At 42.6% G+C, this 25,583-nt stretch overlaps 1 protein-coding gene across 3 annotated transcripts in view; it reads left to right on the top strand.

Moving 5' to 3' along the window:
- Window positions 1-25,583, top strand: part of ANKFN1 (ankyrin repeat and fibronectin type III domain containing 1) — a 364,521-nt gene that overhangs the window by 71,512 nt on the left and 267,426 nt on the right. Inside the window, exon 1 of one of the 3 annotated variants that reach the window (XM_044745817.2) lies at window positions 10,477-10,651. The exons of the other annotated variants lie outside the window; for them this stretch is intronic. Coding sequence (XP_044601752.2) covers window positions 10,631-10,651 — 21 coding nt within the window. The 5' untranslated portion in view covers window positions 10,477-10,630. Of the gene's footprint in view, window positions 1-10,476; window positions 10,652-25,583 lie in introns of those variants that run through there. 3 annotated transcript variants of the gene reach the window in all.

Here is a 25,583-nt window from a genome sequence, read left to right as displayed (position 1 = left end):
GGCAGTAGTTAGCTTGGGGCTAATCTTCCTCAAAAAAAAAAAAAGAAAAAAGAAAAGAATCCCAATGAGAACAAAATAGGATGGGCACTCCATGAAACCTGCGTGGATATACTGGGGGGTGGGGGGGGGGGGTTGCGGTGCTCTCTGCTTTTGGAGATCAAAAAAATGGATTTGATTCAGAAGATACAACATTAGTGCCACTCCTTTTCTGGCTGCTGGGAAAGATGAAAATGACAGGCTTCTTGGGTAAGATCCTCATGTCAGCAAAGCCTGTCATTGTACCCCACACAGTAAGCATTCAATGAACAGTTGTCAGACTGAACTGCATTGCTCAATGACAGAGAGAAGGAAGGACACTTGACTTGTACTGGGTTTTCAGATTTTCTAGCAAGAATTATCTCCACATCCAAAAGAATAGAATAAACAATATAAAGAAGGAAATTCAAATAAAGATTAAGAGAGAACAGTTAGGCAGCTATGAGTACAAGCTCAAGTTTGTAGACATCGAAAAGTTTTACATGAGAAGTTTTTATGCTGAAAATATATACATATATCCTCTTAGCAATCTTATTTTTTATCTCTGAAATAATAGGAGTGGGAAAGTTCTCAGAGGACTAGTGATCAAAAGATACAGAAATTTATTAAAATTTAATTCTTTAAACTTAAATTTTTATTAAAATCTTTGGCAAAATTCTAGAAAAGATGATTAAATTGTAGGTTAAAAATTTTCTGAAAAAGTAAAGTGATCACCAAGAACTCACAATTGTTCGTTAAGAGTAAATCATGGCATAGTAACTTCATTCACTTTTGAGCTAAAATTTACTGCATTGATAAATTAAGAGCCCATCCCAAAATATAGTACTGATTAATTTCAACCAGACATTCAACAAAGTCTCCCAAGTGGATTCACAACTGGTTGAATAATTGCACTCAAAGACTGTGACAGCCTGGAAGAAAGTTTGTAGTGTGAGAACCCAGGGCTGTACCCTTGGCTAAGACCTGCTCTATTGGTTGCCAAATTTGTTTTTATCAGCAGAACCTTTGACTTTGAGCCCCTGTCTTCTCATTGTGCTGTGTTGCCTACAGTCAGAGAAGAGTAGGGTAGGATGTAAGATTTCAAACCATGTTATATCAGGAAATGTTGACAGAACAGGCAACATTCAGCCTGGAAAAGAAATCTATACTGGTTGCTCAGAAGTCACAACGTCTGTTTTCTTGCCTCGCTCCCCATTCTCCATTACCTCATTGCAGCATTATACATTACGAACTATCCCCTTCTTTTTTATAGTATCTTCCCTTGATTTGGACAGCGGTACACTATCCTACTTTAGTAACTTTCCTCTTTCTTCCCCTTTCTCTATTTCATTATTGGTTACTTCACTTCCACTGGCAACTGGATTGGGACAAAGTTCAGTTCTTAACCTCTGTTATTCTACTCTCCTTTCCTTTGAGCACTTATGTGTGCTCACCTCTGTATTAATGGTCCCTAAGTCTATAAACCCAAGCCTGACCACTTTCCTAAGGTCAACTCTCACTTAAGCAATTGCTTGATGGACACAAATATTTAGGAGTCCCACAATCATATTAAACTCAAAATATCTAAAACATCACTGATTTTTGTAAAACCTATGCTCTGCGTTGGCTTCCCTAATTCTGTCAATGGCACCACCATTTTTTAGGTCAAAACTTGAAGGAAGTCTTTGACTTTTCACATCCTTTTCTCTCATATCCACTTGTTATCAATTTGCGTCTGTTCCTTATTTATGGATTCTTTTGAATTCTTCCATTTATTTCCATTTCCACAAATTCATGAACTGTTTCACACCAAAGAAAGCACTGACATCCTTATCCAAAAAGCATTGCCAACCCTGTGTCACATGTATAAGATCTTCCCCTTTCTTTACAAGCAAGATGTTGCTGGATCTTATTTTATGGGTCTAGGCAGTTTCGTGGGAGTTAGAGAAGAAGCTGCACAGATGCAGCTCTGATAACTCCATCGACTGGATGGAAATGACAGGTTGAAAATATCCTTACTGCGTTGCCCCCCAAAGCTTATGTCAAGGTTAGCGATTGGCCAAGTTCATTCCTCTGGCTAAATAGGAGATGCTTTTGGAAGCACATAAACTTTATAAGCCAGTAATGGGCTCAAAGGACCCTGTATAAGAACTTTACTTAACTGTGCCTTATGCCTGAAGGATTAACCCACCTGCAGACAGGCTTCTAGAATAAAATTCAGACCCCAGAAAATCTGACTCTAAAGACAGCCAGCCACACTTCAGGAAGGCTGTCTGTCCTTCAGGTTTTCTACTTGTTCATCCATCCTTGCCTGAATTTACTGATGCTGAAGCCTTAACTCCTTGAGAACCAGGATAGTCCCCAAACCACGGGATCTTCCTGATTTTTACAGGTGGGCACTAATGAATATGAATGAATGTGTACTTAGTACAACATGTGGGGATTCCCAGGAAGAGAAGGGGACATACAGGAGTTCATGATGAGAAGGAAGGCAAAGGAGGGTGAGGTCGGGGTGGCTTTGGGCTGTTTTTGTGGTTAAGGTGTGAAGCTAACCTGAAGGACTCCCTGCGCATTGGGCTGAAGGCTGCACTATTTGAAATTCCAGCCAGTGCATCTCTATATGCTGGTCTTTCTTCTTGGGTCACACAGGTAGTAATGGAGAGGAGGGGTGAGTAAAGAGGGGATCCCAGGGGCCTGTCAACATTCAAATGCCAACAGTGGAGTCATCCCCTTTATGACACTTTGAAATCTCTAAGCCTTCACACAAGCAGCTCTTCCAGTAGGCAGATTCCCACCTGTCCTCTGAAGCTCCCCTTAGGAATCACCTCCTTTAGAAACTTTTCCTAACTCTCACTCCCGCTGCATTAGATCGTTCTCCTTTCTGTTGCAGTAGTGTCCTGTGCTTGCCTCTATTTTTATAGCACTTAGCGCATTTGGTCTTTGTAGAGGATTGAATTGTGTCCCCAAAAAGATATGTTGGAGTCATAACTCCCAGTGCCTATGAACATAAGTTTATTTGGAAATAGGGTCTTTGGAAATGTAATTAAGTTAAGGATCTTGGGATGGGGTGATCCTGGATTTAGTGAGGGCCCTAAATCCAGTGGATTTAAAAAGGAGAAGAGTGTTGACATAGAGACACAGCAAGAAAGCCATGTGAAGACAGAGGCAGAGAATGGAGTTATGTAGCTACAAGCCAAGGAACACCATGGATTTCCAGCAGCCACCAGAAGCTAGAAGAGAGGCAAGGAATGGATTATGTCTCAGAGCCTTCAGAAGGAACCAACTTTACTGACACCTGGATTTCAGACGTTTGGCCTCCAGAACTGAGAGAACAAATTTCTGTTGTTTTAAGTCACTCAGTTTGTGATAACTTGCCATAGTAATCCCGGGAAACTAATATTTTTATAATTGTGCTTCTGGGTTTTCATCTTCATCATAAGACCTGTGAGCTCTTAGAGGCAGAGGCTGTGTTCTGTTCATCTCTAGATCCCTATAGCCTAGCACAGTTCCTGGCACAAATGGAGGAAAACATGAAGTGTTTTCTGAAAAAAACTATTGAGCCTAAACCAATTGAGTGCAGAAGGAAAAGAACCCTTGAAATTAGCTCTACAGCAGAGGGTTTCCATTGACTCTACTAGCTATGGAGAAACCAGAAAAGGCTTGAGTCTCCATTTAAAGAGTCAAGGATGCGGTATAGTTTGCACTGTAGCTTAGACTGTTCTTTTATTTTTTGCCTGCAGGTGGATTTCTAGAACTATTGGGTGGTGGCGAGAGTCCCTGTGCCAATATGCCCAGGCACTGAAGTGCTTTGGCATGCCTCCAAACTTTCTTTCTGGGTCCATGTTAACCAGGTTTGTCTAGAAGATGGACAAGTAGTCTGGACACTCTGATTTAAACCACATGCTCTCCCGGGAGTCCCTGGAATGAGGGTTCCAATGGTGCAAATAATCTGTTGTTTGGTTTGGGTACTTTCTTCTCTAGCTGAGCAAAGAGATGATTTTTTTTTCCTCAGGAGGAGGTGAGTGAGTGAGGGTGAAAATATTTACTTAGAGACCACCTAGGCCAGGTCTGAAAACTCCTGAGCCAGGTGGGAAACTTCAGCCCTTGAGATTTCTCTGTTTTTGTTAAAGAAAAAGAAATTGCAGATGGACAGCCCTGGAGCGTTGGAACTGCCGGCTGAGGCACGACTCCCTGAAGCAGACCCAGTGACCACTGCCCTTTCATGCTTTTCCATCGCCTCATTTTACAGATGACAAACAGCCCAGCCACTTGTTTAAAGCTCAGGGTTTTCTTTTCCTCCTTCACCTCTCTTACTCTTTTTTCTAAAAGCCACAAGAGTGTTAGGTGATTTTTCCCTCCCTGCCTGGAGAACATTTATTACAGATGCTTAGTCTTTCCCCTCTCCTTGAGACAGCTCAGGCCCTCAGCCCTAGGAGCTGAATCTTTGCCTTGGCAGAAACACTGCCCACATATACGGGGGGTGGGGGGGGGTGGGGGGGGAGGTTTTATTTTAGCCTGTTCTACACAGCAGGCCTGGGTGAGGAATGAGCACTGACCATGTACTGAGGAGGCAACAGAATCAAAATGGAAACCATGGAATGGATGCCAAAGAAATTGAAGGATCCCTCCCTGCCTTCAAGGAGCTTCCAGACACACACGCACACAGAGAAAAGGAGTCAAAGACAAATAACCTTTTTGCCAGCAGATGTGCAAAACTGGTGTTTTTCTTTTTTGGAAGAATCTTCACCCCAATGACATTATTTCATCTTCATAGTCTTCATAGGATGACTTTCATTTTATGGATATGGAAACAGAGAAGTTATGTGAGTGGACCCAGATCACACAACAACTTAACTTGTGTCAAGGTGGGATCAAAATCCCATCCTGCTAGTTACCATTTCTGGTACTTCCCACATTGATAAGAGTAGCTAACCTCCTTGGATCCTTTCTCTTTGCCAGATCCTATTCTAAACACTGTCTGCATGATCTCACTGAATCCTCACAAAGGTCCTCTAAAGGAGGGACTGTTATGACTCCTCTCTTACAAATAAAGAAACTGAGACTTCTCCAGGTAACACAGCTAACTAGTATTGAAACTAGAATTTCAAAATCACGTCTGTCTAACTCAAAAACTCTGCTTTGTAACTCTAGGTTACAAATGTTAAGATTCCATTTGCTGAAAGGATACAGAGTAAAACAGTAGTTAGTATTAGAAGGACTCAATCGAGGAAATTTCTTAGAGGATATGACTTTGAGTTCATTTAAGAGAATGAGAGGTAACATATATCACACAATTAAAATAGGTGGGCCCTTTGGAAGAACCATTAATCTAATGCTCCCTACACTGATAGCACCACCCTCCTGATTTTACAGGTAACAGGCTAAGGCTTGGAGAGATAGGGTATCCTGCTCACAGTCCCAAAGCTAGGACCTCGATGGAGTCAGAATTCACATTCAGGTTTGTTTGACCTCAGATGACATACGTGTCTCCACTCCACCGCACTTAATAGTGCTGAGAAGGTGGAAGGTGACCACAGTTCATGCCGCATGTGAAATCCGTAAGGTTGCGCATGATTCAGTTGTTGACAGGGGATCTGCAGGGACTCTCCTTGATTGAAGCCACATATCTGTGTTTGAGAACATAGGTAACATAGCTAAAATGTTCAGGGGACAAAACTGCTGAAACTTAGTAGCAATAGGTTTTCATTTTCTCTCTTGATAATTTTTTAAAATTTTCTTTTGCACTATAGCAGAACACATTGAACGGTACAAATTCCCATAATTTATTTAGTTTGCTTCACGTTCTTTTCACATATCTGTCATGTTGCTGACAGATGCAAACACCCTCTTATTTTCCCCCTCTCATGCTACATTTGCAGGAAGTAACATTAATGACCACTGCCATTTTTTGAGTACTTACAATGAGATAGCCTACATTAGCTTATGTAATTCTCTCAACAACTGTGCATGGTAGGTATTATTTATCCCAATTTTAAGATGAGGTACTGAAGCCAAGAGAGCTTATATAATTTGTTCAGAGCACACAGAGAGCAAATGGCAAAGCCAGGATGTGACCTTGGGTCTGCATGATTCCAAACTTCATTCTCTTTCCGTTGCCTGAAGGTAACTGGATAGGCTCTACATGGAGGCAGTGGAGAAAAAAAGTCTTGTAAGGTCATGTTTGTGTATTTTAATTTAAGATAATAAATCATAGGGAAGGGGATGACATGATGGAAATGGTGCTTGGGGCAGGTGGGGAGAGACTGGAAGCAGGAAAAGCCTTCTTCGGAGGCCATGAATAGCAATAGGAGTTCAGAATGTTGAGCACCTGGATAAGGGTGGTGGCTGTAGAAATGTGAAATCGTGTCTTAGGACCAGTAGACTTCGAAGAAAAATAATTGGTGCGATTTGAGTCATAACCAAAGGGAAGGGAAGAACTGAAAGGAACAAGAAGGCAAATTCTCAGAAGGTATAGTCACAGTATCATAACCATGAGAAAGAAGGAGATTGGTGATGATAGAAAGGGATTCAAGAGGCAGGTGTGGTTTCCCCCTCAGGGTTAAGTAGAGAGGACTAGAGGCAAGGCAGCCATTGTGAACAGTTGGGCCACGTGCAGTCACAGCAGAGCCTCTACAGGTGGTCATGGGTGAAGAAAGATTTTCCTCAGAGAAGGAAGATTTCACCATTGACAGCCTCTCCCCAGATGCAAAGCCTTGAGTTTATGCTGGCTAAGAGCTGGGGAAAGCATGCTTGAGACTAGCGAGAAAAAGAACCTGTGCTGAGTCATGCATGTGTCTACACCTGGCACGGCATCCTCTTCGCCATGGTGACACCCCCCACTCCCCCCCCACCCCCTTCCCGTACTCCACAAGCCCAGCCTCCCTGCACTAGAGGAAGATTGCAGAGGATTGCCTCTGGAGCTGTCCAGCTCCGAGTTGGATGGGAGCACAGATCAATCCCATCTCCAGCGGCTTCAAACAAACCACATCTCCTGAGGAGTTAGGTCTTCCATTATCTTGCTTTCTCTTCTTTTATATCCAATCACTGGCGCACCTTCTCTTTCTCTGAGTAACACACTGATATCATTTACGGCTCTGCCCTGTGACCCTGTGGATGTTTTTACATAAGTTTTGTCATCTGGATTATTGATGACAGCTATATACCCCTGCCTGCAGATGCCTATGCTCGAATTCTGGAAAGTTCCATATAAGGCAGAGGTTACAAAGTGGCATCCCATGACCTAGATATGGCTCACCAATATATTTTGTTTGTCCTATATGTAATGCTTGTTAACATTTTGAACCAATATTTTTAAATTAGGAAATTTCACACGTTTCCATATTTCCAACTTCTCTTTAAAAAGTAAAAAGCTCTGACAGTCCTAGGCTACAATGCCACATGTCAGTAAGCAGCTGAAGCTGAGTTACTACTGCTCCCTTTACATATAGCATTTTGTCTCTATTTTGCCACAGTTTCCATCACTCCCTATTGCCCGATACAAGGCCCACTGACCTCATTTGCCTCACTTATCTGGCCCCTCCAGGCATTTAATTTCAAGACCCCAATGTACAATAATACCATTCGTTCTGATAGAAGTTAGTCTGTGAATAGAAAGCATGATTGCACTTGAGTGGTAGGTACAGCTAAATTTTAATTCCTTCTTCCTTCTTCGATGTCTTCTTATCCTAATTACATTCTCTCCCCAAAATTCACAGCCCCTCGTGGTGAATGCTGAGCATCAAGACATTGCCCCTTCCTTCCAGTGTAGCACAACATAATTCCAGGTTAGCCTCCTTCCACCCAAACCCTCATTCCATGATGCCTTACTCATAGCTCCTGGGCATGTGCAGAGAGGTCTCGAAAGTTGATTTGGGGTGATATCAGTGACATTGCCATCACTTGGGTCACACTTCAGCAGAGGAAAATGCAAGAGAAAGAATGTGGTGAAATGAAAACTTCTTTGAGTATTTTAGAGGGGGTGAGACACTGGGAAAATGAACGGAGTCTCTGAGGCAAAGTTGGGAAAGGCAGATCACAGAAAGCCTGAGAGACTGGACTTGATCTGAGGGCAATGGACAGATGTGGCAGCATCTTACTCTGAAGAGTGACATGAGCAGATGGAATGATCAGCCTGGAGAGATCACTCTGGGGCAGGATGGCAGGTGCGCCGGAGGGGAGGGAACCTGAGGTCAGGAGAGTGCTCTGGAAAATGTGAGGGGGCGTTTCGAGGCTGAGAGTCTAGGCCTATCTCTGCTCACTCAGTATGCAACTCTGGGCCTCAGTCTTCATCTGTGGCGCTCAGATGCCCTGAAAGCATTAGTCTATCTCTTTGGCAGAGACTTTCTTGGCTCCCAGCACTTTCATCCTGCTGTTCCGTTAGGACAGTGCAGTCAGGACAGGACTCTGCTCCTTTCGGTTGGAATCTTCCTCTGGTTGACGTTAATGATGTAGATCATGCAAAGTATGTACTCTGTCAGCGTCCCCTAGAGAGAATGACAGGGAAACCTGGACCCAGATATCCCAAAGTGATAAAATGTCCAAAATGCTGTTTTTGTGTTTGTGCGCCAGTTTTAACTTGTGTATTTTGATAGTGGGTTCTGATGCATTTAGATTAGTCTTTTTGTAAAAGAGAAGTCACATTACAGAGACTGGAAAGCATTGTGATGGAGCTGTTTCCAGCACCTTCTACCACTAGGTAACATGTCCTTTACTAAGGCTTCTTTAGAGGAGACAGGCTGAAAAAAAAAAAAGGTCTTTGACAAAAAGAAAGGAGCATGAACGCTGTAGGCCTAATGGGGCATGTTTGCAGCTCAGGGCTCCCAGGAGTTTACAGCCACAATCTGACAGACAAAACTACTGAGGGAGCTGTTTTTCATCTGTTAAGTAAATGCACTGCTTCTATTGCTCTGGGCTACAATTAGTGCAATACACTTAGGTAATATTTAAGGACCCAGTCCTTCATCTTACATGGCGCTTACACTTTTCACAGGCAGATACTATACCTTCAACATCTCTTGAATCCTCCCTGGGGCCTAATATAGTTAACTCAATAAAACACTCACAAATGGACTCATTGCTCTTCAATTCTTGAGTGTCTATATCATGCACCTACTATGTAATAGACATCTTACCAGGTGTAAGAGACTAAAAAGGAGTGACACATGGTGTCTTCCCTCAAGGAGATGATGTTCTGGTAGAGGGCCATCCCTGGGATCATATACAAGGCACCAATGGCTAAAGCAGTGTGATAAGTATTATGGAAGATCTTTAAAAAGTGCTCTGGAAGCTGAGCTTGGGGATGGTGATGGACAGTTCCTGGAGCAACCGATGCCAGAGCTGACATGTAGAAGATGAGTAATGTAAGAATTTGTGTTTGTATGTGCACGTGTATCTGTGCGTGTGTGTGTGTGCATGCACAGATTTTTCTTGGTGCTTCGCTGTAACTCAGTGTGAACAGCCTCACTCCATGTTTAGCCCAGACCAGATAACAGAGGTGACCAGTTACTGTTTCTCTTTGCTTACTTGCTATTTTCTCCTATTGGACAGCAACACTTGGATAAAGACTTCCTTTGAGTTCTCTACTTTAAAAAAGCAATTAGACAGGTACTGGGCTCTGGGCTCATGTTTCTCCTCTACCACCGTCAGTCGTGGGTCCACAGGTAAGTCACATCCTCTCAGCTTCAACTGCTCCATCTGTCCAGTATTCATTCTCCTACCTTGCTGGAAAGCCAAGACACTGAAAACAAGTCACTCTTCAACAACCATGCAGCAGACAGCAGACAACAACAGGCAGCAGACATTTTGTTGATCACCCACACTGTGCCAGGCACTAGGCTAGTAATTCAGGTCCATCCAAACTCCTCCAACTACCGTTCAACCTGGTCTGCCCTTGACCAATGGGTTTCAAAAGAAGCATGCACAAAATGTGCCTCCTTCGGCACAGTCCCTAAGAGAATTTCTTCTGAAATTGTAGGGCAAAGGAGAACATGCCTGACCATCCACACCATACTATCATCTCCCAGCCAGGCCCCACCAGACTTCTAGGAGACAGCCAGAGAGCTCCTCCAGCCAGTCCAGCAGGCAAAATAATCCAGTCCAAAGCTTCAACTAAGCATCTTAACTAAATAATTGTTTATATGATTAATGTTCAGCATCTGCTGAAAGAGCCTGAGACACCCCCTTTTTACCCTCCAGCCCCCCCCCCCCCCAGTCTCCTTCTCTCTGTCCTTCCCACTCTGTCTCCTCTGGGATATAGATTTGAATCACGCTCCTTTCAGGGGCACAAAAGCCAACTCGAATCTGATTGCAGCATCGTCAATGAACTTATTCCCTCCCCCGGAGGTGCCTCCTAAGACCATGTTTTTCACCATTTCTTTCCTTCTTTGAAAGCGATTTCTTTGTCAGAAGCATGTGCGGCCCTTCCCCTCCCTCTGCTCTTGACCCTGTGCAGCGATTTGGCCACTCCTGGAGCCAGGCCGCGGGAGAGGCGGCCATTCCTGGCCTCCCCGGACAAAGAGGGTTCCCTTGGCAACGGGAACCGTGTGGAGGTTCGAGAAAGGGTTTCCCTCCACCCCCCAGATTCTCTTTCAACTCAAGAGCTTACCCTCCGTCTCTAATGGAGTCGTCTCTAACCAGGGTAGGAAAACAACAGTTCTGAATATCAGTAATTGGCGTTTGGAGACCATTGTTTTGCATGCAACAGGCAGGAAACTGTGAGGAGAGTGGGTGAGTGAACTCGGGCGCGAGCTGGTGAGCATCCCGGCTCCGGAGAGCTGGTTTCGTTTCTGTACACAGGCAAGTCGTGATCCCAAGGAGTTTGGGACTGTCAAGTGTGTCTTAATCTTTTGGGAGGTGGGACAATGGGGAAGGATGGAAGGGGAGAAGATTCTAGAGGCAAGTTTTTACCTTGTTTTCTGGTTTCTCTTTTATCCTAGATTTTTTACTTATGTAAGTACAGAGAAATCAGGAATTGCTTGTTTCCGTGTTAAGGTCAATTCTTCCTCCTTATTTCTGCCAATGCACGTTCGCCTTGGCTTTCTTTCTCTCTCCCTCTCCCTCCCTCTCTCCTTTCCCTCTTTCCCTTATGCTCTTTTTGGACTTTATTGTCATGATGATGGAGAAGAAAGATTTGTTCTAAAATCCAGAGTAAACTTTTCTTGAAGGAGGTCTTCTCTGAATGGCTGAGCCAGGGCAAGGCACAGTTGGGACTAATTGGCATGTCCCCCTACTGATCCTGCAGGTTGTGTGGGTTTTTGAATCCCTGTCACTGATCCAGGTCGGTCCAGAAGACCTCAAATGTGCCTTTGGTTGATGGAGGGAATGTCTGTTATTGACTGAGTTAATAGTAATCAAAAGTTTCTACAATAATGCAGAAGTTTATCGTTGGAGCTGGGCTGAGGGCCGGGTAGGGGATACTGAGTGGGAGAAATAATTCAGCTCTTTTCATTTCACACTAGGACTTCACAGTAGGTGAGAACTGTGTTGAAAAGGCTTCTGGAGAGTGGCCCTCCAGCTTAAGATCTTTGAAAGAAGCAGAGATTTGTGAAGATAAAGGATGAAAGGAAGAAGCCAGAGTGCCATTCAATTTTCCTTTCCTTTCCTTTCTTTTCTCCCTCCCTCCCTTCCTTCCTTCTTTCCTTCCTTTCTCTCTTCCTTCCTTCCTCCCTCTCACTCTCTCTCTTTTTTTCTTTTAAAAATTCATATCCAGAGTGAGGAGGCCTAAGCATAGCTGTGAGGAGGCTCTGATTAGGTGCTTTAAGAGTCTCTTTGAGGTTAAACTGATTACTGCATTCACCTTTTAATCAGTATTTCATACAAAAAAAATCTTCTCTCTTTTGTTCTGTGTTCAAACTTCTAGTCAACTCTTTGGGGACGGAGACTGTACTGTTTTCATTGTGGCACTCCAGATTCTAACCAATTACAGGGCCAGCCACATTTTGAGCGTTCAATCAATGTTTGTAGAATTGAATTGATTCTTGAGTGAGCAGCCTGTGGTGTTACTGGCTAATCACTGTTACCATTTGTGGCATGGAGTGTGGAGCTAGGGCCAGTCTTGTGATTAGGAGACTTAGGCTCTAGACTTGGGTGTGGCATTCATTAGCAGTGGGGCCTCCACCAAGCTATTTCAGTTCTCTGACCCTTGGTTTCTCATCCATCAAGTGACATTGTTTGGGTGAGAATAGTGTTTCCCCACCAAAAGTGCTTATCTAAAGTCTTCATGCTGCCCTCAAGCCTGGGGAGAAGAGGATTGGGGGGTGGAGGTGGCATGGGCAGTCTGGGCAGGAACAGCCCCTACAGAGAAGGATGGTACAGACAGTGGAGGAGGTAGAGCAAGAAACGACTCCGAGATCTGCAGCTGGAAGACTCTCGGCCCTAGATGAGCTCTGAAATTCAGAGTCATGAGACTAATCTTTCCCAGTTTTGTGCCACCTCTCCTGTATTGGGTACTTTCCAAGGATGAGACAAAGCAATACTCTGATTTGTTCTGATACAGGCAAACAAGCTATCCTTCCTACAAAGAGGCTAGGGGACAAGGCTTCTCACTGCTGATAGACTTGAAACACCACTCAGAGTGGGGAGCAACTGCTCGTAAGCCAGCCACTCCAATATTTTCTTTCATTTACTCAAAAATCCACAGATAGTTATTGAAAGCCTATCAGGTCAGGCACCATGTATCAATGAACAAGACAAATTCTTTGCCTTCACAATGCAGGAGAGAATAAGAAGGGGAAAAATACCAGATAAACATGATGTATTGCCTGGTGTGATAGTTGCTACAAAGAAAACTAAAGCAAGGTAAGGACACAGAGAGTGATGGGTGCTGGTATTTTTTTTGGATAGAGTGGTCAGGAAATTTCTCCTTGAGGAGGTGACACTTAAGTTGAGGCATCAATCAAGTAAGAGACTGGGTCATCCTGATACTGTGAGAATAGCATCCCAGTCTGGAGAACCACGAGTACAAAGATCTTGATGTGGGAGTCTGCTTGGCATGTTTAAGGCAGAGCAAGGTGCCTGGGGCCGGAACAGAGTAAATGAAGAAGAGAGGAGAGGGCAGAAATGTCGGAGTGTGCTGGCACAGATCACTGGGACCTCATAAACCATAGTAAGGACTCTGGACCTACGCCATCCTCCTCACTTATAGGAGTGGCTTTATTTTATCCAAAGTGTGATGGGAAGTCATTGGACAGATTTTCACGCGGAAGTGATAAAATGTGACCACTCCAGCAACTGTATAGAGAATACTGTACTAGAGAAAACATCTACGACATGGTTGGTAGGGGTGAAGGAATTGAAAACTAAGCAACCTACATGGGAAGCCCCATGGTGTATGGGAAACTGAGTGTGGTTGGATGGACCTGGATTTGGATCCTGACGTTGTGATCTCCCCGTTGTGTAACTTGGGCCAATTATTTAACGCCCCTGATCTCTGTTTCCGCATCTATTAAAGAGGGATCATGTTACCTACTTTGGTGAGTTGTGAAGATGAAAGAAGAGATATAATATATGTTATCTCATAGCAGATGCTCAAAATGATAGCCATTATTGTCAAAACAAATCCCATGGCCTTTGCACTGTTGGCCAGGGATCAGAAAGACAACTGAAGGTGGCAGGCACCTAGCCAATCTCACACTTTACCTTCTTTATGCCACACTCCTTCTGGAAGGAGTGAGAGGTGGGGAAAGATGAGGTGAGGTGACTTGCCTAAAGTCATTTAGCTGGTTAAGGTCAGGGCTGTGACTGGGGAGCAAGTTCTTTATTCGTGCCTAGTATTCTTTCTTCTACATAAGAAGTCAGCAAACTGTGACCCACAGGCTGAATCCAGCTTATCCTTTGTTTTTTGAAATAACATCTTATTGGAACACAGCCAGGCTCATTCATTCATGTACTGTGTATGGCTGCTTTAGCGCCAGGACGGCAGAGTTGAGTTGTTGCAACAAAGTCCATGTGGCCTGCAAAAGCTAAAATATTTACTCGCTGACCCTTTACAAAGTTTGCCAACCCCTGATCTACCCCATTCTGCTCCCTTAACTGGAATGGTTTTATTGCATTTAGCTTAGGTATCACCAACTAAGAAAGGGATGCCCTCTCTAGGTCTCTAAAACAGCAGGACTGAGGGATTCTCTTGGGGAGGGCACAGTCTTGGTGGAATAACACAGCCACTGACTTCAGGCCACTGGAAGCCAGCAGAAGAGAGGAACACTGGTCACCTAGGGAGGACAGAAAAAGGAGAAGTTGAAGACTCTGAACAAAGGCATATTGGTAGGGAGGAAAGGAATACTAAATCCTTACCATCAGCTATTTCAGACCCCAGAGACAGCTATCTAAAATGGAGGTGGGGAGGAAACACGAGAGCTCAAGAAACAGCAGGTGCAGCAGCTCTATCTGACCACCTCAGCTGGAAGGTGCACTGATGACTGGGTCTCTCTGGGACATCTATCAGGGAGCAGCAAGACCTCAGGACATATCACCTTAGACCCCCAGGTGACCATCGCCATCATCCTGGGAAACAATGCTTGCTTATTCTCAAATACTACAGCTCAAATTCTTATGGTCCCACCTGAAGGCTCCTCCTTTCTCTGTCAAGGCTTTAGGAGTGTGTAGGGACTATGTGTCTTGCCAGGGACTATTTCCTTGCCTGGCACTCAAGAAGGCCATAGATTGGCTTCATTTCTCTTTGATCTCCAAGTTCCCACTGATACACTTAATAGACCCTTTTACTTGGACTCTTCTGCCTATAAACCTACTGAAGCATTCAATCTCAGCAGGTAATTATTTACCTACTTCAAGATTTGAATCTTGTGTTTGAGAGTACATTTATAGATGTAAACCTATAGGTCAGAAAGCAGTGGCAGCCTCGCTTGATTGGATGTGTGGAATCTGAGCTGGAGCTTCATCCTTAGGTGTTCCTCTCAACTCCTGGTTTCAGACTTCAGCCTGTTGCCGTAAGCAGTGGAAACTGGGTTACACAGTTCTTCAACTCCAGGTAATATAAATACAGTACCATGTATTTCTTGGCACTCTTAACTTTCCAACCAGCCTACATGGAGAACACCCCAGCTTTTTGGAATGCTAAATAATTCACCAGACCCATCAGCCATGGTGTTTCAGAGCTCGGTAGGCTCCTTCCACTGATCCAATGAACAGATGTGCTAATTTTTCACTTGCTCGAAATGCTTCAGCCATTTGAACACCATGGACTTGGGAATTGGATCAGCCATGCAGTGTCCTGACACCCTCACTACTTCACAGGCTAAGCAACTCTCCTCACGTACACCTCAAGGGTTATCTTGCCTAATTCCTAGAAGCAGTTCAGTAACTGTGAGATCAAGTGGCGTGACAGCTCAATTCCAACATGGGCTTGCCCTCTGCACTCAAGACCTTTTTAAAAAGAAAAGAAAGAAAACTTTCTTAGACTCAATCAACTATCCTTTCCCTGTCTTCTTCCACATTTGTGCTTAGATGTGGTTAGGGCCATTGCAGAAATGGTTAAGGAAACTATAACAAAAAGCCAACAAATCCAAAACACCGCAGGCTGGTAGCAGAGCAAGACTTCATTAAGCCACTGGGGGCTCTAGGCAAAGCAAGTGGAACCAGAACAGCTCCTGCCTTTCTGGAGGTTCCCATCGAAACAAGAAATTGCTGAAATGACTTGAGCTAGCCAATTCCAGTGGGTAAAGACAGACAGCTAAACAGCATGTGGAGAAGAAGGGAATGTCATAGAAGGAGCCCACACTAAGAATAAATGACTTTTTATAAGTGTGGTTAACTTCATTAAAACTACAAAACACACCATGCACTTTCCCCCCTAAAATAAAAGCTTTGAGAAAGTTTGATCTGCCTCACATAGAAAGCTACAGAAAAGGGATGTATCTGTGAAAGCTGTTAAAATTATGACCATATTTCAAGTATAATAGTCATCAGGAATATTTAATGCCATCAGAAGTAAACTGATATGGAATTGCTGTATTTAAATCAATTTAATAATTTGAGTTGCCTCATTAAAAAGACTCCCTCTCACTCTTATTTATGGAAAATATCCATCTACTATCATCTAGGAGCAGTCTAGGCAAAAAAAATAAAAAGGAAGAAGAAGAGGAAATGGGCCAATTTCGTTGAATTCTGTCTAGTGTGACAATTTTCCTGTCTCCCAAGTGAAAGTAATCATTCACTTTGTATTTAATCTATAGCCAGAAAAATGATATTCCATGCTAAGAATGACATTTTGTGTCATGTTTAGTTGGGATTGGAACCAGCTGATTGAACTAGCTAAGATGTTGCCCTTCTGAATCAGCCTTGGAGATGTAATGACCTAATAGCCATAATTAAGAATGGGCCATCTATCACACAGCCCTGCCCTGTCCCTAGTCTGATTTTTATTTCTGCGTATCACCGTTGGCCTGAGCAGATGGTGCTTCTGTGAGTTCTCAACATTTCTTCAGCAACTCTTAAATAAATATGAGATTTATAGCATTATCTTTGTCCAGCCAGCATGTATTTCCCCAGATATAATTGTGTTCCCATTTTATATGATGTTGACGAGTAGTAACTGTTGGTGTTTCTGTGCTATGTGATTAAAGCTAGTAGTGCGTGAGAGCGTCCTTAGGATTGAGTTCTCTCTAACCTCCCTCTTTCCAAGACACACACATTAATAATTCTTTAGCGCCAGTTGTTACTGTTTTTCTTGAACATTGTCATTTTTGCAGTCTGATGAAAAGCTTTTGCATTTGGGGTTGGGGTACTATTTTTGTTTATTGTACAGGAAACTGGAAGGGCAGAGAAAACAGGGGGACTGTTAACTTCTCTGCATGTTGTCATGCACGGATGATAATGGAAAGAGAATTTTGAAATTATGAGATAGAAACTGAGGACCAGAGGGGAGGAGTAATTAGAAGATTTGGCCAGAGGAGGTGGAGGCAGGGCGGAGGGCAGGGCAGGGAGATGGGAGGGGTGGGCCATCTGGTGTTAATCTCCTGCTGTGTGTTTGCAGGGTGAAATAGAGTACTTTGTCAAGGTACAGTCTGCTTTTGCAGACACAGATGGAGCAAAAGGGAGATTAATACATGTGGTTCTAACCACCTTTCATATCTTTACAGCTAAACCTTATTTATAGAAATCAATTAGTCCTCTGTCTCTGCAATTTTATTATGAGGCTCTGTCCAAGTTTCTGGCAAGCTCTTTAAGAGGATGATTGATGGTAAACTTTCAGAATGAATAAAGAATGAACCCTCTCCTAGGAATTGGTGTAGTGGAGAGAAAGGTAAATGATAAAAATTACAAACTCTGCAAGTCACTAGGAAACTAATGTAGGATCAGTGTGGTCCTTGTTACACTATTTTTCCTTGCAGACTTCTTTCTTTCTTCCTCTCTCTCTTTCTGCCTTTTGCACAAGCACTCAGCTGCCTGTTTGCTATGGAAATTTTAGGAGAGCTTGATGCCTACAACTGAACTTGTGGGAAAGTAAAGGTTTATTCATTTACCAAGCTAGTAAATGCCACTTTGATTACTGATGCTCATACGAGATAAAGAATCCCAGGAAAAAATGGAACAGAGCTCTCATGTTTTGTCTTCTGGAAACTTTTATAAGAGATGGGGGCTGCCGATTGGCCTCTGTTAAATGAGTCTAGGAGCCATAGGAGCCAAGAAATGCTAAGTATAAAATCCCACTGCAGTGAATTCCATTGAAGATGCATATTGATTTATCCTGAAATTCTAGTCTTGGTGGTGTGCCACCAAAGCGCAACCCCCAGGCTCAGAAATGAAACAGTTATGATGCCTCGAATGTAAGGAAGGAATTATCAAAGAAAACAAAGCTCTAAACTCAGGAGACGACAGGAGACAGTGCATATGGCACATAGCTTCTAACTCCAGCGCCTTCAATCTGGGGCTGTGAGGTTATTCTGTTTCATTAGCTATTCTGAGAGGATAAAAGGGTGCTTTCGGCCTCTTTTGGATTGAGACGTTAGTGGTGGCAAAAGGCAAATGGAATTAGAGGGGATTTGAGTGCCATTTGAAGGACTATAAGGGATGCTCGGGGAAGTTAGGAAAGTTTCCTAACCTCAGTTTCCATCTCTGTAAAATGGGGATGATAATGGTACCCACCTCAGAGATTTGCTGTGAGGATTAAATGGATCAGGTATTAAAGTGTTTAATGTGTATAAGCACAACAAATTCTCCTATGGTAGTGTGGTCAGGGTTAAGAGGATTCAGAACGACTTTTCCCCTTTTCTGAAGGTTTGGTGTTCAATATAGAATTTGTTCCTTTTGTTCATTGTATCTGAGGAGGCCCTAGTGAGTGCCTTCAGGGCAGACAAGCTTTATCTCTCTTCTGTACCCGACTCTACATTACTTGATATGGGCCTTTGTACACAGCAGGTGCTAAATGAACACCTTCTGATTTAAAATTCCCTAAGTTTAGATGGGATTTTCTACCTACTTAATTTAAGCTGCCAATGTAAATCTATAAGGCTCTACATAAGTGCAGTTTAATAACATATGAAATATCTAATTTCTAAATAGTCAATAATTCCCCACATAACACAGAACATCTCCCAGCTTCCAGTTTGATAAAACCTACATAGGAGAATAAAAGAGAATGAAGCAAGGAAAGGATTTTAAATGAAAATTTTATGAACTTTTCTTTAAATTTCAATAGAAAAAAATTCCATGAAGTGATTTAGGAAAATAATTGCTTGCAAGCTATAGAAAATATGTCTTTATGACAAGATAAAACAGTTTATTAGAAGATTTGGAGCAGCTCTTAGATTCCACGAGAATGCTAAACAACCATGCTTGCAAAAATGCAGGATGCAGGCAGCAACACTGATTTGTGTAGCAGACACTATTCAGCAGCCTCATTGGTCAGCACCATGAATAAGCTTCTGTCATTATTTTCATCCTAGTTCCACTTAAGAGTCAAAGTCCCAGGAGAGAGTCTAATTGGCCTAACTTAGGTCATGAATCCACCTCACCACCAAGTGTAGGGTGAGGGTCTTATTTATAGTCCTATCGAGAGACCATAAAATGAGGCGAGGTCATTCTCCTAAAGGAAATCAGGATGCTGCAGCCAAACTAAAAGGGAACAGATGGCAGAAAATAAATGTTCACATTATAAACATACTAATATCTAGATATAACAAATATGCACACATATTAGTTTCCTGGGCTACCATAACAAGGTACCATAGGCCAGATGACTTCAACCACAAAAACATGTTGTCTCACAGTTCTGGAGGCTAGAAGTCCAAGATCAAGATGTCCAAGATCACTTTAGTCCTTCTGAGGGCCTTGGGGGAAGGATCTGTTGCAGGTCTCTCTGCTTGGCTCTTAAATGGCCATCTTCTCCCTGTGTCTTCACGTTGTCCTCCCTCTGCACGTGTTTCTACCGAAATTTCCTCCTCTTATAAGGACTCCAGTCATATTGGATTAGGGCCCACCCTAGTGATCTTATGTTAATTTAATTACCTCTTTAAAGACCCTACCTTAAAATACAATCAGATTCTAAAGTACTAGGGTTAGGACTTCAACATATGACTTTGGTGGGGTGAGGTGACACAATTCAGCCCATAACTGCATGCTATAAACACGCTAATTTAATGACTTCATCAAATGAGTGGATATATCAATGAATTAACACCCAATGTGCCAAAGCGTTTTTTAGTGAAAACGCAGTAATCGTTCAGCAAACTCTGAAGAGATCTTTGGTGTTCCAGATTGCTGGTTGAGCTAATCAGAACAGAGATAAACAGGTTTTCTCCCCTCCATTATCTCTCTTTTAAAAACATATTTGATCCTTAACTATAGAGTTACTATTGGGTACTACTATAATACTACACATATTTCTTTGGGAAAGAGTTAAAAGTAGCAATGATAATATTACCTTTCTAATATTGAAAAAAATAAAATTAAAATTAAAACACATTTGAACCTTGACAAAAGAGAACTGGTAACCACTTTACATCTGGGATGCCAGTTTGCCTATAAAATTTCTCAGAGATTTTTCTAAGAGCAGAGCCAAGCAGAAATGACTCAGTATTACCTCCACTACACCTGCAAATTTTCTTTTTGACTCTGGCCACTGTTTAGACCTGACGCTCCCCAGCCTTGAGCAATATACAAAGTAAATAACATTCATGTAGTGATGCAGAAAGCCCTGGCTGGATCCTGGGCTATTTAACTTGCTTCCTAAAACTCGCAGCTCTCAGGGTTTATGGTCCTATGATTCACATTTTCTCAACACACACATTTGTGGTCTTCTTTCATGACCAATGTCTCTTTTGCTAGACCTCATCCTCCATGCATGTTTCCTCGGAAAGATATACTCCACTGACCAAGGAACTAAGAGGTAGCTTGCTCCTGAAAGTTTAGAGGTAGTTTGTATTGTTTGCATCTTTGTAGGAGTGAGATGGCACTATAGTGCCATGAGACCTGGACATCGAAGGGCCTTTGTCCAGCCAGCTTTGCCTAACAGTGCCTGCCTGCCGCCTTCTTAGTTTGCAATGCCTGTGGCTATTAATCCACCGGGCTTAGAAGGAAAGCCACACAAACAAGCAAGCTACCATTGAAGGCACCAGCTCCCATCTCTGAAGAAGAAATCATCTAGAAACTTAAAACAGCTTTTGTTTATTATTCTTTACTCAGCCTGTAGGCATAATGTGATGTGTTTTGTGGGGTGTATATATGCTGGTGTTTGTACACAAAATCACAGAATTTGGATGACTCTTCAGCAGCAGTAGCTGGCATGACTTCGGTGTAAAAAGTGTTCTCCCATGTGTATCAAACAGTAAAAATTTGGACTCCAAGACCTCTCATAATCTGTCTCCCACCAACAACTTTTTATTCCCCTCCTCTATGGCCACACACTCCACTCACCACGCGTTCCACCCTCTGCACCTCTGCATCTGCTGCTCCCCCTGCCCCAGGAGACCTCCATCATGCCTCGCCTCCTTCTAAATCCTAGTAATTTCTGATCATGTTTTGCATCTAAGCCCAGACAACAGATCATCTGGGAATCCTTCCCTGCTCACTTCTCTACTCCGTGGTCTCAGTCAGATACCCCTCCTCAATATCTCATAGTACCCTGTCCATTGGCACGGTATCTGGCCTCATGCTGTATCATAATTTATTGTTAGTTTGTCTGTTTCTGCCCAAACTGTGAGATCCTTGAGGGTGAGGACTGTATGTGTCACCTCTTATTCTCCAGTTCCTAGCACAGTACCTGGCACATGACAAATATTTAATGGCTAGATGAATAAATTAATTAAAATGAAAAAAAGGGGAACACTTGGAGACACAGCTTTCTTAATATCAACAATCTTGATGTTCTGAAAGCCTCTTTATTTGAAAGTACCAAAGTCCCTTTAGTATGGATGAATGCCCCCCAGACTCAAGTTGAAAATAGTCTGTGATCCCCAAGTTTTTCTTGGGGCCTCATATTACAAAGTTCAGCCCATTTCTCAGGATAACGCATCAATTTGCTTCTCAATAGAAATCTGTTCTGTCAGTTAAAAATACTCAGTGGTGGTAACTATTGCACAAGCCACAGTGGAAAAGAAAATCTAGTATGGACTGCCAAAATTATAGCCTGCTAAGAAGAAATGGTAATATACATAATATGTTCATTATTATGGTGTAGTGAAAAGTACACTGGACTTAGAGCCAAAAGGCAAAGGTTCAAACCTGGTCCTCACCGTTTGCTAGTTGGGTGGCACTGGGCAAAGTTAGCTAATGTTTCAGAGCCCACCTAACTTGATTTTCATCAAATGAAATGAGGTTCACTCAAATTACCTTATGAACTTTAAGTTCTGTGTCAACATGATGGAATGAAAATTTATATTGCTTGAGTACCTACTATGTGCCTGTCATTCGGTTAAGCATTTTAAAGATGAGTAAACCCACATGCGGATTTCCCCCAAAGTCACATGGGATCTGTCTCTTTCTGTTCCATCACATATTATCATTCTCAAGTTCATGGCTTAACACTTACAAATATTTTTTAGAAAATATTTCAAAATTACCCAGAGAGCGAGTGTTCCATGACATTATAATCGCTATTATCTAGACTGTTATTCTATATTATATAGACCATTATATTGGCCACTCACTACTCTAAGTATGATTTTATTTGAATGAGATAGGGTGTTTCCTATGTCTCATCTCCTTGTCAAGTGAAGTAGATTTGCCAAAAAGATACAAATGACTGTTGTCTGGATAATGTGCCCTACATACCCAAACTTTTCAGAGTCCTAGTGGAATCTATAAAATGCCTGTGCCAGCAGTCAGTACCACATGCCCTCTTGTTGCCTCTGAATCAGCTGTGTGGGATGCTTGGCGTCAGACAGCTCAAACATTCAGATGTTGGACTCATTTTTTAATTTCCATATGGGTATTTGGCACTCAGAGAAACAGCTAACTTCAGCCTGTAATACAGCATCCAAGGATTGTTTAAATTTAGGATGAGTCTGGGCTTTCTAGGGGGAAATGTTCTTTTCAGCATCACTTTCTAGAACAGTGATCTGATCCTGTTTATGAACAGCATTGTCAGTATTGTTAACAACAATAAGAATCGTTTCTCCTCTGTTGTAATCACACTCGTTCATCCTTTTTCCCTGCATTGCCATAATTCAGGCCCTGTTACACGATTTCTAATCCTACTTTGGAATCCACCTAATACTTTCCCTACCTCTGCCTTCTATATGTCAATCTGTGTAGCACACCCTCACCAGTCTACCTGCTGAAAGACTTACAGAGCTTCCCTCTCACCTACACAAGAGTTCAAATGCATTAGCTTTTCCCAGAATTTGATGCCTAGTTTGAAGAGAAAAAGCACAAGACAAGAAATCAGGTGGTCTTTGCTCTAGTTCTGGTTGTGCCACAATCGAGCCATGTGACCTTGAAAGAATTGCTTTCCCTCTCTGGATCATAGCTTCCTTGGATGTGAAATGAAGTGATCGGACAAGATCAGAGATGCCAGATGAGTGGCATTCAGGCACTATTCCTCTCCTCTAGTGCCCTTGGAGTTCATCGTTCATCAATCCTGGCTTTTGCCCACTGAGTGCTAATGAGCTTCAGCATTATCCACGCAGTCACTTGCAGCAGACCAGAGTCAACCCTTCAGATCAAAGCCCCTTAGCTTCCCTGGATGGGATGATCTCTGAGATTGCTTCCTGCTCTAACATTCCACAGTTCTACAGTCTTCTTTCCATCTTACCCCTCTCCTGCTCCCTACACAAAGCCCACACGGTGGCCAACAGCATTTTCAACATTTCCTCCAAATGTGTTTGGAACATTTTAGGCCACTGGAATGCCCTTTCACATCACAGTCTTCAGCCAAAATCCTACCCATCCTACAAAGCTCAGGTGAGCTCCACTCTCCTGTGAAACCTTTGCTAGTAACCCCAGCTGGAGGTGATCATGCCCTCCACTCCTGAATCTTCATAATAGTTCTTCATTCACTTATAAGAATAAATTGAGGACAAACTCTCTATCACCTCCTTGACCTTTTTGACTGCTGTATTTAATATATTTGTGTAGCTTTCTTAGTCCTTACTAGACTATAAACTCCTGTAATTTAAAAACAGACAAACTATGTTCAAATTCTAGTTCTTCCTCTTAGTTGTGAGTCCATACACAAGTCCCTGAATCTCTCTAATTCTTGGAGAGCCTCCACTGCATGCCCAGCAACTAGCACAGTGCCTGGCACATCCTAGAAAATCAATAATCATTTGTTTAACAGAAAGAAGAAAGGAAGAAACAGACATAGAGAGAGAAATTTACTAAGACCTACCTGATAGGCTTAGTGAGTTAAATGAGCTTAGAGTTAAATGAGGATGTACACATACACACACATAATATTTTATATGTAAACTTGGAAAACCTTGCCACAAACGTTAAAACATGAAATAAAAACATGTAAGTTATCATTATCAATAATAACAGATAAAACATTGATTGAGTGCCACTTTTGTGACAAGAACTTCACATAATATGGAAGCTGGCGTGGTGTGGTAAAGCAGTGCAAGCTTTGGAGCCCAGCTAAACCTGTGTTCATAGCTCTGCTCTTCCACTTTGGGTGACTTTGGGTGAGTGATCTGACCCCTCAGAACCTTCATTTTCTATATTAGGATAAACTACATGGTGCAGTAACAACTCTAGAATCTCTCAGTGGTTTAACATGACAAAAGTTTCTCACTCATGCTACATATCCATTGCAGGCGAGCGGGAATCTCTGCTCCATGAATCATTCAAAGACCCAGGGGGTGGCGACTTCATTATCTTGCAGCTATGTCATCTGGAACAATGGAATTTCCAGCGTTACAGCAGGGGAAGAGAATGGAAGTGCTCACACCAGCAATTAATGCCCCAACACGAAAGTAGCCTCTGTGACTTCTAGTCACAAGCCCATCCTCAGTGGGCCTGGGAAGTACAGCCTTCCATGAACTCAGAAGGAGAGATGAACTACACATTGGTGACCATTAGAAATGTCTGAGGAGGATAATAATGAGTACTCTGTAGGACTCTTGGGAGAAGTGAACATAATAACCTCCCCGAGCCTATAAGACAGGCCTTCAGCAATTGTTGGTGCCTTTCCCCTTTTCCTCCTGAGGAACTGGGACAAATTGTCTATATATTATTGTTCCTTTTCCATTTCAGACTCAAGTCTACTCGTAGTATTCAAGAAATATTTACTAAATAACTTTAATAAGACATTTGTAATTATTTTTCATAAGCTATCTTAAATCCACAGGAAATGTTCTTTTGTGGTTATAGAGTGATAATCAATTGCAAGACTAATTTGTTTTGGATAATTGTTATATCTAGAATATCCAGAGGCATCAAAGCACTCGCTTTTATTTTTTCTGGTCTTGGTTCAGTTTGGTTTGATTTTGTTTCCTCACAGAAACTTTCACAATTCAGACAACTTATTGACAAGCCTGTATTTCATTGTTTTTATAAGGCATCTTGTCAGCATGATCATGTTGCTTTTATACAGCTGCCAATGTCCTTCTTCTTCCCTTCCAACAAAATCCAGACTTGGTTCAGGCACCTTCCTCACTGTCTTGCAGCCATGCCCTGGACCCCACTCTAGCTCCAGAGGAGAGCCCGAGTGATTTAAAGAGACTTCCTTTCCTGTGACTAGCTCAGGAAGGAGTTTGTGCCCAAGTTTGCCCCATGAAGCAAGAGGGGAAGTGTGCTGGGTGGCTCTTGGGGAAGATTTTCTCACTCTTGAGAGAAACAGAGAGGGAAAGAGAGATGCCACTTCTTTTCCTCTGTTGGGTTGGATGTGACTCAGGACTGAAGTCCACAAAGAGATGCGAAGAGGAATCAGTCAGCCCCAGAGCTTGCTTTCTCTGTTTTGTGAGATGATAAACTGCTCGTTTTTTAAGCTAATTTGAGTCAAGATTTTCTGTTACTTCCAGTTGAAAGTATCCTAACTGAAACTAACGCCATTATCTATTAAAATTAACTCATTCATTAAACCAATAAGAGAACCCACCAGGCTGGCTGTTTGGGAAACAGTGATGACAATGTCAGAAACAGCAGCCACCCTCACGGAGCTGATAGTACTGTAG

The sequence above is a fragment of the Equus asinus genome, chromosome 13 (assembly GCF_041296235.1).
Source record: "Equus asinus isolate D_3611 breed Donkey chromosome 13, EquAss-T2T_v2, whole genome shotgun sequence".
NCBI classification, from domain to species: Eukaryota; Metazoa; Chordata; class Mammalia; order Perissodactyla; family Equidae; genus Equus; species Equus asinus.
This window is presented reverse-complemented; position numbering and strand designations above follow the sequence as displayed.